Source organism: Pristis pectinata, chromosome 3, assembly GCF_009764475.1.
Source record: "Pristis pectinata isolate sPriPec2 chromosome 3, sPriPec2.1.pri, whole genome shotgun sequence".
NCBI classification, from domain to species: domain Eukaryota; kingdom Metazoa; phylum Chordata; class Chondrichthyes; order Rhinopristiformes; family Pristidae; genus Pristis; species Pristis pectinata.
Window position 1 is genome coordinate 38793160 of NC_067407.1, and position 12788 is coordinate 38805947.

The 12788-nt window shown below is 38.1% G+C and overlaps 1 protein-coding gene across 1 annotated transcript in view; it reads left to right on the plus strand.

The window, feature by feature from the left end:
- Positions 1-12788, plus strand: part of lrrc40 (leucine rich repeat containing 40) — a 62836-nt gene that overhangs the window by 45388 nt on the left and 4660 nt on the right. Inside the window, exons 12-14 of the mRNA XM_052013078.1 lie at positions 8353-8463; positions 10839-10916; positions 12001-12186. Of these exons, the coding sequence (XP_051869038.1) occupies positions 8353-8463; positions 10839-10916; positions 12001-12186 (375 nt within the window). The remainder of the gene's footprint in view (positions 1-8352; positions 8464-10838; positions 10917-12000; positions 12187-12788) is intronic.

A 12788-nucleotide genomic window follows, 5' to 3' on the forward strand; every position in this document is an offset into this window, starting at 1 on the left:
GTTCAGTTGAGGGGAAATGTGGAAAGTTAGTACGGGATATTGAAATGGGTAATGATAATCAACAAAAAATAAAGACTCAGCAGGTCAAAGGGATGGTTGACATTACAGGTTGAGACCCTACATTAGGACTGAGTGTAGAAGGCAGCTCGCCAGTATATAAGTGAGAGGGAGAATGAAACAGGTTGGTAGGTGATAGGTAGAACCAGATTAGGGGGTGGGGGGGGATGATGAGCAGATGGAGTCAGCTGGGGGAATGAGAGGAGATAGGAAAGGTGAACCAAGTGAGTAAAAACCCAGGTGGATGGGTAATGGACAGATGGAACCAGGTGGGGGAGGGTCATGAGTCTTGGTAACAAGGGAGGAAGGAATAGAAAGGCTGAACAAAGGGAGAGGGAACCTGGGTTGACTGGTGGGAGTAGGAAAGGAACACGAGGGGAGGGTTACCCGAAATTGGAAAATTTGATGTTCATACGATTAGGTTGTAGGCTACCCAAGCGGAATATGAGTTGTTGTTCTTCTGGTTAGTGTTAGGCCTCATAGTGATAAAGAGTGTGACAGTGAGGTAGAAACAGTAGAGGGCACCGGCAAATATATGGAACAATGGGAACAACTTATCTGAATTTTTTACAAGACAAAAGCACTGAATGAGTAAATAGAAATAAATGTATATGACCTGATAGTTAATACAAAAACGTGGTTGTAAGATTACCAAGGCTGCAAACTATATGTTCTAGGTACTTACTTTTTGGAAAGATGAGCTAAAAGGTAAGGGAGGTGTGGTTGGTCTTTTAATAATGGATCAGTAGAATTGTAAGGAGTAAGAATATAAAGATTTATAATCAATTTGATTAGAGATAAGAAAAAGCAAGGGAAAGATATCACTGTCAATACTAGTCTACAGGTTCCCTAACAGTAGAACAGATTATGAATCAGACAATAATGGATTGCAAGAAACATGCTCTTGAGGGATAGTGTATTTGGGAAATTTTTTGAACAGTACATCATGAAAATGCTGTAGATTTGGTTGTGTAATTAATGACCTCATAGTAAAGGACTCTCTGAGAAAGATTGATCATAACATGATAGCATTTTATTTTGAGAGTGATAAACTTGGTTCATAACAGGTGCCTTAAGCTTAAAGACAATTAAAAATATATGAAGGAGAGTAGTCTAAGTAGACTGGAAGAATTGATTAATAGGCAAGATGGTACATAAGTACTGGCAGATATTTAAGGAGATATTTTATCAGTCTCGACAAGGATTGAGATTGACATTATCTCTCGACATTGAGAGATAAAGACCAAAAGAAAATTAATCTATCCATGGCTAATTAAGGAAAGTAAGGATGGTATCAAATTGAAAGTAAAAGCAAATAATGTTGGGAAGATTAATGGTAGGCATGAAGATTATGGAAAATTTTAGAAAAGAGATCAGCGAAAGATGACTAAAGTTTTTAAAAAATTAACATGATGGGAGTAAGCTGGCAAGAAATGCAAAAGCCAACATTAAAAACTTCTACTATTACTTAAATGGAAGAGTAGCCAAGATAAACTTTGGTTCCTTACTGGGAAAATAAGGAAATGACAGAGACTTTGATCAAATATTGGAGTCAAAACTTTGGTCTTGTGATAGTTTCCAATTCCCTAGTCCTAACTGGTTCATTGTCACCAAGGATGTACAATCCTTCCATCCCACTTCAGGAGGGTCTGAGGACCTCTTTTTCTTCCTTGTGCAGAGATCTAGCTAGTTCCCCTCCACCAACACACTCATTCACCTAGTTGAACTTGTTCACACATTAAACAGCTTCTCCTTCAACTCAAGTCAAACCACATTTGGAGTACTGTGTGCAGTTCTGGTCACCACATTACAAGAAGGATGTGGAGGCTTTGGAGAAGTTGCAGAAGAGGTTCACCAGGATGTTGCTTGGATTAGGAAGCATTAGCTATAATGAGAGGTTAGACAGACAGATTATAATAACAATGTTTAAGAGACATGTTGACCGGCGTATGAACAGGCAGGGAATGGAGGGATATGGACCATGTTCAGGCAGATGGGATTAGCTTAAATTGGCATCATGGTTGGCACAGACACCATGGGCCAAAGGACTTGTTCCTGTGCTGTACTTTTCTATGTTCTATGTTCAACTTGCTTTCTCCAGATCAAAGGTATAGATATGGGTGCTTGCATGGGACCAAACTATAACAATCTTTTTAGAAACATAGTATGGTTACCATCCTGGGAAAAAGATTCTGACTAACTACCTGATCTGTACCTCTCATAATTTTATATACATCAGGTCACCTTTCAGTCTCTGATGCTCCAAAAAAAAATCCAAGTTCGTTGAACTTCTCCTTATAGGTAATACAGTCCAATCCAGGCAACATCCTGGTGAATCACTTATGCAGTTTCTTCAAAGCTTCCACATCCTTCCTGTAGTGTGGCGACCAGAACTGCACATAGTACTCCATTATGGCTTAAGCAAAGTCTTATACAACTGTTACGTGACTTCCCGACTTCTTAATGCCCTGACCAATGACGGCAAGTATGCCATACGCCTTCTTTTCCACTATATCCACTTGTGCTGTCACTTTCAGGGAGCTATGGACTTACATCCCAAGATCTCTCTGTACATCAGTGCTCCTAAGGATTCTGCTATTTACTGTATTTTCCTCTTGCATTTGACCTCCTAAAATGGATCACCACACACTTGTCCAGACTGTTAAGGATGGAGGAAAACCAGTCTTCAGTGCTTAATGTAAATTGCAAGCAGTAATCAGTTCGAAGTTAAAAGGACAGCTTTGCAAACAAACAGTACTGTCTACAGGGAGGCTGCTGGCCCACCCGGCTGCTCAAGAGATATGGTTTGCAAAGTGATGTGGCCATGAGACATTCTCATATACATCAGCCAAACGTAAGACAATGGAGGTATGTTAATTGGGCTACATCAAATCAGTCAACACTGGCTAAGTTATTTCTCACCATTGTGACAGACTAAACTCATTCTGCCATTTCTGCACCCAAATTTCCAACTGATCTATATCCTGCTATATCCTTTAACAATTTTTTCGCTATCCACAATTCCAGCAATTTTCATGTTATCTGCAAACTTACTAATCAGACCACCTACATTTTCATCCAAATGACATCATTTAAGTTTTTGAAGAGTTGGGAGTATTTTGTGGGAAATATGGAACAGCCTTTGTTTCAGTCCTGCTCAGGCCCACTCCCCGACTCTTTTTCTGGTGCATTGATGACTACATTGGTACTGCTCCTGTACACATGTAGATCTTGAAAATTTCATCACTATTGCAGCCAATTTCTGACCTTGTCCCACCTTCACGTGGTCCATCTCTCTCCCACCCCTTCCCTTACTGGATCTTGCCATCTCCATCTCAGGGGCTAGGCAAGCTACCAACATCCACAACAAGCCCAGACTCCTACAGCTACCCTGATTATACTTCCTCCCACTTTGCCTCTTGGAAAAGCTCCATTCCATTTTCTCAGTTCCTATGTCTCTGTTGCATTTGCTCTGATGTTGAGACATTCCACGTAGGTGCCTCTGAAGCATTAATCATAGCTACCCTCTAATGTAGTGGACAGAGCCATTGACCACATCTCATCTATTTCCCATACTCGGCTCACCCCTTCTCCTGGACAAAGCAAGAAGAGTACCCAGTCCTCATCTTTCATTCTACCAGCCTCTACATTCAACAGATTATCCTTTGCAATTTCTGCCAACCCCAATGAGATTCCACCACCAAACTCTTATTTCACTCCCCTCTTGGCATTTCAAAGGGATTGCTCTCTTTGTGACTTCCTTATCTGCTCTTCTGTACAGTCTACTTGCTCCTTATCAGATGACACTTTCCCATGCAATTGAAGGAGATGTAATATGTGTCTTTTCACTTCTTCCCTTCCACCATCCACGAACCCCAATTGTCCTTGCAAGTGAAACAATGATTCACTTGCACTTCTTACAACGATTCACTTGCACTTCTTAAAATCTAGCCTACTATATTCAGTGTTTACCATGTGGCCTGCTCTGCATTGGAGAAACCAAACACAAATTGGGTGATCACTTTGTGGAGTGCCTGCATTCAGTTCACAGAAGTGACTCTGAGCTTGTGGTTTCTTGCCATTTTAATTCACCATCCTGCCCCCACTCTCCCCTCTATATCTGTGGCCTGCTGCACTGTTACGGTGAGGCCCAACACAAGCTCGAGGAACAACATCTCATCTTTTGTCTGGGCACACTGCAGCCTGCAGGACTCAATATTGAATATCCAACTTTAGATAACTCTTTCTTTCTTTTTCAATCTTTTTATTAGTTTTCAAATTAATACAGATTAATATATCAATGTTTATACATGTAATACAAAGAGATCAGGAGAACAATCATGACATGAATAATCATAAAGAACAATAGATTATAAAAAAAATCTGTAGATCCAACGATCTGTTAGTGAATGAATATAATATAAAAGAAAAAGATTTATTATAAAATATCAAAAAAAAGAAAAAACCCCAAAACAATAAGAAAAATTATAAACAATATATCAAACCAAACTAAGCTAAAGAAAAAAAAATTTAAAAAAAGGGAAAAAAAACTGGACTAAAATTTCTCAATAGAAACAGAGCAATATTATGTCATCAACTCCGTTCCTCTAAATTGAAAGGCTATTATAAGGGGATCTATATTATGTGAAAATATTGAATAAATGGACTCCAAACTTCCTCAAATTTAAGTGAAGGATCAACAGTACCACTCCTAATATTTTCCAAGTTTAAACATGATAGTTTGAGAGAACCATTGAAAAGTAGTAGGGGGTATTGGATCCTTCCATTTAAGTAAAATGGATCACTTGGCCATACCAACTTTAGGTAACTCGCTTTTTCTTTCTGTTTGTATTAGGACTGGCCATTCTTGCCAGCCATTCCTCCGTTCCTTTTGTGTATTACAGTCTGCTGAGTGTGTCTCAGTAGGCCAGATTATACAACACTATACTGACATTTGCAACACATTACCCAGAAAAGGAGCTTAACTGCTTAACAGCTATATTATCTCACTCTATCAGAGAAATTCACTTTGTTCCACCCATTGCCCCCTCCCACCTACTCTGCTACCTAGACTAACATCTCAGCTTTGATGAAGGGTCTTAGACCTGAAGTGTTAACTGTTTCTTTTTCCATAGATGCTGTCTGACCTGAGTTTCTGTTTTTGTTTTAGATTTCAGCATCTGTAGTTTTATTTAATATTTTTCTTCATGATACAAGACAATTAACACATCCCAATGATATGAAATCTGTGAGGAAATATCACAATCACTAGAGAAAAGGCACAATGCAAAATATTGGGATGAGGGCAGCAAGTTCTCCGGTGCTAAGCAGCTGCAGAGATAGTAGATGAATTGGCTTTGATCTTGCAAAATTCCCCTGATTCTAGAAGGGTTTAGTGGATTGCAAAACAAATGCAGTCCAGGAAAGTAGGGAGACAGAAAGTGGGAAATTATAGAATAGTCAGCCTAACACATGTCATTGGGAAAATTCTGAGATCCATTACTATGGAAGCAGTAGCAGGACATTTCAAAAATCTTGAAATCCTGTTGACCCTGCTAAATTGTGTAATGCAAGTGAAGTTGCATTTGACAGATTTATTACCGTTCTTTGAGAATGTAACGAGGCAGGTAGATAAGGGGAAGCCAATTGATGCAGAGTATTTGGACTTCCAGAAGGCATTTGATAGGATGCCAAATAAAAGGTTGTGGACAAAGGTAAGAGCTTGTGACAATGCGATAATTTATTAGCTTGGATAGAGGGTTGGCCTGCTAATAAAACTCAATGTCAGGCTAGATGGAACGTTTTCAGGTTGGCAAGCTGTAACTAATGGACTGCCAGGAGGATCGGTTCTGGAGCCTCAACTATTTATAATTTTTGTAAATGACTTGGATGAAGGGGCTAAGTGTACTTCTGCCGTATTTTCTGATGCTACAAAATAGGTGAGCTAGCAAGTTGTTGGAAGGACAGATGGAGCTTGCAAAGCGATACAGATAGGTTAAATAATTGGGTAAAAGGTTGGTAGAATAATGAATGAAAAGCAAATTATGATTAAAATGGAATCAAATGGAAAATGGAATAAATTTGCAAAAGATACAAAGAAGGTGGAAAAGCAGGTTGTGAGGATGCAGTTTGCAAAGAAATAGATTGTTCAAGTGGGTGGATAATTTTTTTTAGATGGAGTGTAATGTGGAGAAATGAATGGTTATAATTTTGGTAGGAAGAATAATAAAGCAGAATGTTTACATAGGGAGTGCAGAATGATGCAGCACAGAGGGATCAAAGCCTCCTTGTATGTGACATATGAAATTAGTTTTTAATGAAAGCAAGTAATTAAGATAGCTAACAGAATGTTGGCATTTATTGCAAAGATGATGGAGTATAAAAATAGGGAAGTTTTGATATAGCTATACAGGGCACTGTTGACACCACACCTGCAGTGCTGCATTCAGTTTTGGTCTCTTTATTTGACGAGATGTATGCTTGCATTGGAGATAGGTTAGAGAACTTGGTTCCCGGTACGAAGGAGTTGTGGTGCATTAAGGCATGTTGTCCCTGTACTCGTTAAGAGTTTAGAAGAATGAGAGGTGATATTATGTAAGCAAATAAGATTCATAGGGAGCTTAAAAGTATGGATGCTGAGGGGGTGTTTCCTCTTGTGGGCTATTTTGGAATTTGGAGTAGTTTTAGAATAAGGGATTGCTATTTAAGCTGGAACTGATGAGGAATTTCTTCTTCCAGAGTGTGGTGAATCTTTGGAATTCTCCAGCCTTGGGAGCTGTGGAGCTTTTAATAAAGGTAGCAAGGTATACTCAATGTACTCAAGGCCAAGACAGGCGGATCTACGGGGGAGTTGAAGGTAAAGGGGAGCAGGCAGGAAATTGAGGCTGGGACCAAAATTGGATCAGCTGTGGCTTTATTGAATGATCGAGGGGCCAAATGGCCAACACTTCTTTCTTATTTACGTATATACAGTGGCATACAAAAGTTTGGGCACCCCTGGTCAAAATTTCTGTTACTGTGAATAGCTAAGTGATTAAAAGATGACCTGATTTCCAAATGGCATAATGTTAAAGATGACACATTTCTTTAATATTTTAAGCAAAATTACTTTTTTATTTCCATCTTTCACAGTTTCAAAATAACAAAAAAGGAAGAGGGCCCGAAGCAAAAGTTTGGGCACCCTGCATGGTCAGTACTTAGTAACACCCCCTTTGGCAAGACAGCCCAAGAATCTCACAGAACTAGAAGCCTTTTGCAAGGAAGAATGGGTGAAAATCCCCCAAACAAGAATTGAAAGACTCTTAGCTGGCTACAGAAACCATTTATAAGCTGTGATACTTGCCAAAGGGGGTGTTAGGAAGTACTGACCATGCACGGTGCCCAAACTTTTGCTTCGGGCCCTTTTCCTCTTTTGTTATTTTGAGACTGTAAAAGATGGAAATAAAAAAGTAATATTGCTTAAAATATTAAAGAAATGTGTCATCTTTAACTTTATGCCTTTTGGAAATCAGGTCATCTTTTACTCGCTTAGCTATTCACAGTAACAGAAATTTTGACTGGTGTGCCCAAACTTTTGCATGCCACTGTATTTTATGTTTTTAAGGGGAAAGGAGAAGAAACAGGAGGGAAGGAATCTTAGTAAAGCTGTTCCTGACATTTGAGGACACGTGCAGGTTTACCTGAAAGATTAATAATGACCAGCATCATTGAATGTCTCAAGCTATTTCTTTTGAATTTATTATAACTCACCATATTCAAACCAACAATTAATGAACGGAAGAAATAAAAGCAGGAGTTGGCCCTTTAGCCACTGGTGCTCATTTTTGCCACTTTCCTGCACTAATGTGGTCATGATTTTTAAAATCAGAATCAATAGTAATTCTGGATACTAGTTTTATCTTTAAAAATATTGTTGATGGTATGGTGCTCTGCATCAAATTGATTTCAATTTCTATTTTCCAAAAGCCGTAGTTATTGTAGAAAATTTGTACATTGATAAGTGAGCAGCAAATAGTTGGATTTCTGTTTTAATAGAAATATTTGCTGCAGTAAAGGATATTTTCTTATCAGTTGCTTTAAAAATATTGTAAAGGAAACTGCTTGAATTGTTGGGTCTGAACACTAGCTATGTATTTATGGTTTACAGTTGTATTTGGTGGGTGAGAAAGATTTTAAAAAATAAAAGATCATTTCCATTCAGTGCAACAAAAATTAAGTTGGAATATTTAATACAGTGTTCTTAGGATAAAGACACCAGGATGATGCCAATAACATTAATATTATCTTTCTGTACAGGATTGCAGAGCTTAAAGCCACAGTGACTGATGTAAATCTTGGTTTCAACAAGCTTGATTCTATTTCCTTGGAGCTTTGCACACTGGAGCACTTGACACATCTGGATCTTAGGTATGTTGGGGACTGTGTACACTTTTGTTGCTATTTCATTTGTGACTCTTGGAGCTATGCAGATCCATCCATCTTTTTCACGGAAAATGGACTTACAATTTTTTTGCTCAATAAGGAGACTCAAGTTCCACGTGCTAAACAATATGGAGTATGAAAGAAGATGCGGGCTCAACCACATCATCCCAGGATGACCCTGCTTCGGATATAAAATTCATTGTTGGTGAATCCCAACTGTAAATTCTGGGATGCAGAATATAGAATTTAGTCTAATCTCAGTCATAGCATAAAATTAAACTATATCTTTGGCAATCTCTTCACCTTAGTCTTGTTAGTCAGACACAGCATCAAGTTTTTAGGGGACTTCAGGAAGGGGAAGTCGGGAGAACACACACCAGTCTTCATTGAGAGGTCAGCAGTGGAAAGGGTGAGCAGCTTCAAGTTCCTGGGTGTCAACATCTCAGAGGATTTATCTTGGGCCCAACACATTGATGCAATCACGAAGAAGTCACACCAGCAGCTCTACTTCATTAGGAGTTTGAGGAGATTTGATATGTCACCAAAGACTCTTGCAAATTTCTACAGATGTATATGGAGAGCATTCTGACTGGTTGCACCGCCCCCTGGTATGGAGGTTCCAATGTGCAGGATCGGAAGAGGCTGCAGAGGGTTGTAGACTCAGCCAGCTCCATCGCAAGAACAACCCTTCCCGCCATTGAGGACATCTTCAAGAGCTGGTGCCTCAAGAAGATGGCATCCATCATTAAGGACCCTCACCACCCAGGACATGCCCCCTTCACGTTTCTACCATTGGGGAGGAGATACAGGAGCCTGAAGACTCACATTCAACGTTTCAGGAACAGCTTCTCCCCCTCTGCCATCAGATTTCTGAACAGTCCATGAGCCCATGAACACTACGCAATTATTCCTCTTTTGCGCTATTTATTTATTTTTGAAACTTATAGTAATTTTTGTCTTTATGGTCTTGCACTGTACTGTTGCCGCAAAACAACAAATTTCACAACATATATCAGTGATAATAAACCTGATTCTGATAGTGGTATTTCACAGAAGTACTTTGGATGGATAAAAGAAAAAGACTAATGTTAAATTTTGATTCCTCATCTAAAAGCTCATTGCATAACCTATAGAATTTTCTGCATTTAAACCCATTTTGGTTTACAAATTTCTCAAGGAAGCTGCATGATTTCACACTAAATTTGTTTATTCTGTATCTAAAGATTCATTTTATTTTAGAAATTGTGTAAAGTACATTACAGTTTTAGGGATTTATATTTGTACATGGTTCTTTCTCTGTCAGGTTGTCAGATCCAGCCGTGCTACAATATTGTGACATTTTATTTACTAGTCATCCCTCTACCATGATGCATTTCCCATCTTTGTCTAATGGCAATATTGACGGAAGGCCGGCTACAAATTAGGAATGGCACAAAGAGTTGAGCAGAAAAAAATTCACAAAACATAAGTGCGTAAATCAAGTGATTAAACTGCAAAAGAAAATATCTGAGTAATTACATGGGAAAGAAGAGCCTGGAAATATTTTGGAGCTCAGAAAGGTCCATTAAAATGCGTGGTACATGGAGGCCAATAGATGCTTTGCACAAGGGTCTATCGCTGCAAAATGCTGTTGCACACAAGGCTCATGACCTCTTGTACAATAGAATAAGTCTTGCACATCTAGTGCACTCCAAGGCCTTTCTTCTGCCCAGTCATAATGAGGGCCTGTTTCTGTGTGAGTAACTATACCATCGCCTGGCCATGTATCCATAAATGGATGCTGTGGAAATGGAATCCATCTGTATGTTATATGCTTTTGGATGCTACTGTGTAAGTGGGGTTGCTCCTTCTATGGGGTTGCATGCTCACAGAAGATCCAGATGCAAAATTCAAGGTCAAGTGGTAAATTGATTGGTTTTCTGATAACTCGATCACACAGTGGGTACCATTGTTTATATATGATGGAGTTTGCAGTGCAGGTTATTAGCAGAATAGTTATGTTTCCACAACTAGAAACAATAGAGGTTGTACGCCGAATAACAGGATGGACATGAAAATTGGATACCAAAATATAATTTTAACAATACAAAATGCATCAAATTATTTTTTGATATCAAATTTGTTCTGTATGGGCATACATTTCATATTAAGTTTTTAAGTAAACTTTTTTGTATTGTGCTTTAACCTGTTCTTATGAGTCTTATGCTTATAGTTTTAAAAGAGGAGGTGACTTGAAACTTGAGGTAGAATTTTGAAGATTTGATTAGTAAAGTGTAAAAATGAAACTTTTTTTGTTTCTTTTGCATATATGATAGCTTTCTATCATTGACTTATTGTCAGTTTTTCCTTTTATTCTGAAGAAACAACCTTTTGACTTCACTGCCTGTGGAAATGAAAAGACTACAACGATTACAAACAGTAATCCTCTCATTTAACAGGTCAGTATTTTACTCAGGAAACATTGCTTTCTTTACAATATTAATGTAGTATTCAAATGTTGTTCTTTAGATGATGGATTACAGATATTGTCTTGCATTTCTTGGGGCTGGGTTTGAATTTGTTTCTCTCCGCATGCAATATCTAAAGTAGTTTCTATCTGTTCTGAGAAAATCAGTAGAAACAGAACTTCCTTATAGAACAGTATTCTTGTTCAAAATCAAGATAATCTATTTTGCCTACATGCAGGTGAAGCATCTGCATTTTTAAATGTAGTAAAAGGCCCAAGTAACTTCACAGGAGTCAAAAATCAGTTGAAAAAGATACTGGGGCAGGTGACCAAAAGCTTAGTCAAAACATAGTTTGAATGGTGGGCTTGAAGGGAAGAAAGATAATTACAGAAGGAGTATTGAGGGAGATTCCATAGTGTGGTGTGTGGATGATTGAGTGCAGAACAGCCAGTCCTGGGGTGTAGAAAATGGGGTAGATTGAGAATTAAAGGCAAATTCTGTTGTTAGATATGACAATTTCATACCTGTTATGTGCAGAAGTGACGTTGAATCTTATGACGTCAGGCTATGTTAAGCTTCCCTGCTTGGTAAAAATTTGTGTCAACTACCTCATCTGTTTCACTTTCTCTTTTTTCCCTTCTCTTCCCTGTCTATTAAGCAATGTTAATTGAACATAGGTAGCAACATTACTATAAACTGTTATTTTACCTTTGGTGTCTGCTCAACCAGTTAGAGTAGGTGGTGAATAGAAAGATGCAAAAATAACTTACTGTATCAATCTGTATGTTGTGTGATCAGCAAGAGAATTCTTGGAGTGTTCTAGCCTTGGAGTTCTGTATTCTTCAATGTTAAATCTTTTATTAAAACTGCTGCTTGTAAAGTTCATGCACATCTCTTTAAGTTGTAAGCAGTTATTCATAGAATGGCCAAGCAAAAAATTTGTTGATTCGTTTTAGAGATCCATTCATTTTGGTGTCAATGGTGGGTTATTGGGTAACAATTTTCATTTATCAACAACTTGCTAGGACTTAGTTTTTATATTTCTTGCTCACTGCACTTCATTTTCTATCCTCAGGTTTAAAGAGTTCCCTGATGCCTTATACCATATTCCACTACTGGAAACTATTCTCATGAGTAACAATCAGGTTGGGGCAATTGATTCTATCCAGCTGATGCAACTTGACAAACTATCTACACTGGATATGCAGAACAATGACCTGATGCATGTCCCACCAGAGCTGGGGAGATGCATAAACCTAAAGTAAATACTTGCAGTTCACAGTAAAAGTATTTTTTATTAAATTGTGTTTTTTGTTTGGTGCATTATACTGGTCCAATTAATCTGTTCTTAGAACAGCCATCAGTTAGTTGTACTGTATCAGTTAGTTGCCGCTGGTTAAAAAGTTTTAAGGAATATAACTTGGTGACAATCAAGTGGCAGTGTATTTCCCAAGATAAGGTGTGCACCTTGAAGGTAATGATGCTTTGGTTGGTTCTGTCCTCGGTAATAAAGATCATGTGGGTGAGGTTTAAGTGCAGCCTGTAGTTATTGCATACTGCAGCCACATAACATTGATGATTGACCTTGACTTTAAGGCTAGGTTTCAGTAAGTTAACTGTCCAAAACAAAAACTGCATGGTTAATTACACAGATTTGCACTGTAAAATATTTGTTCTGCAATTTAGAGATTAAATTAGACGGTACTTGTAATGGTGTTATTTATATACAAAATATAATTGTTACAAACACTAATTTTAAACTGTCAGATTTTTTTTTTAAAAAGAGGATAGACAAGTAAAGGACTTGTTCTAATTAAAGGAGAAATACAATACACAATCCATAGAGGGAACAGGACAAATAAT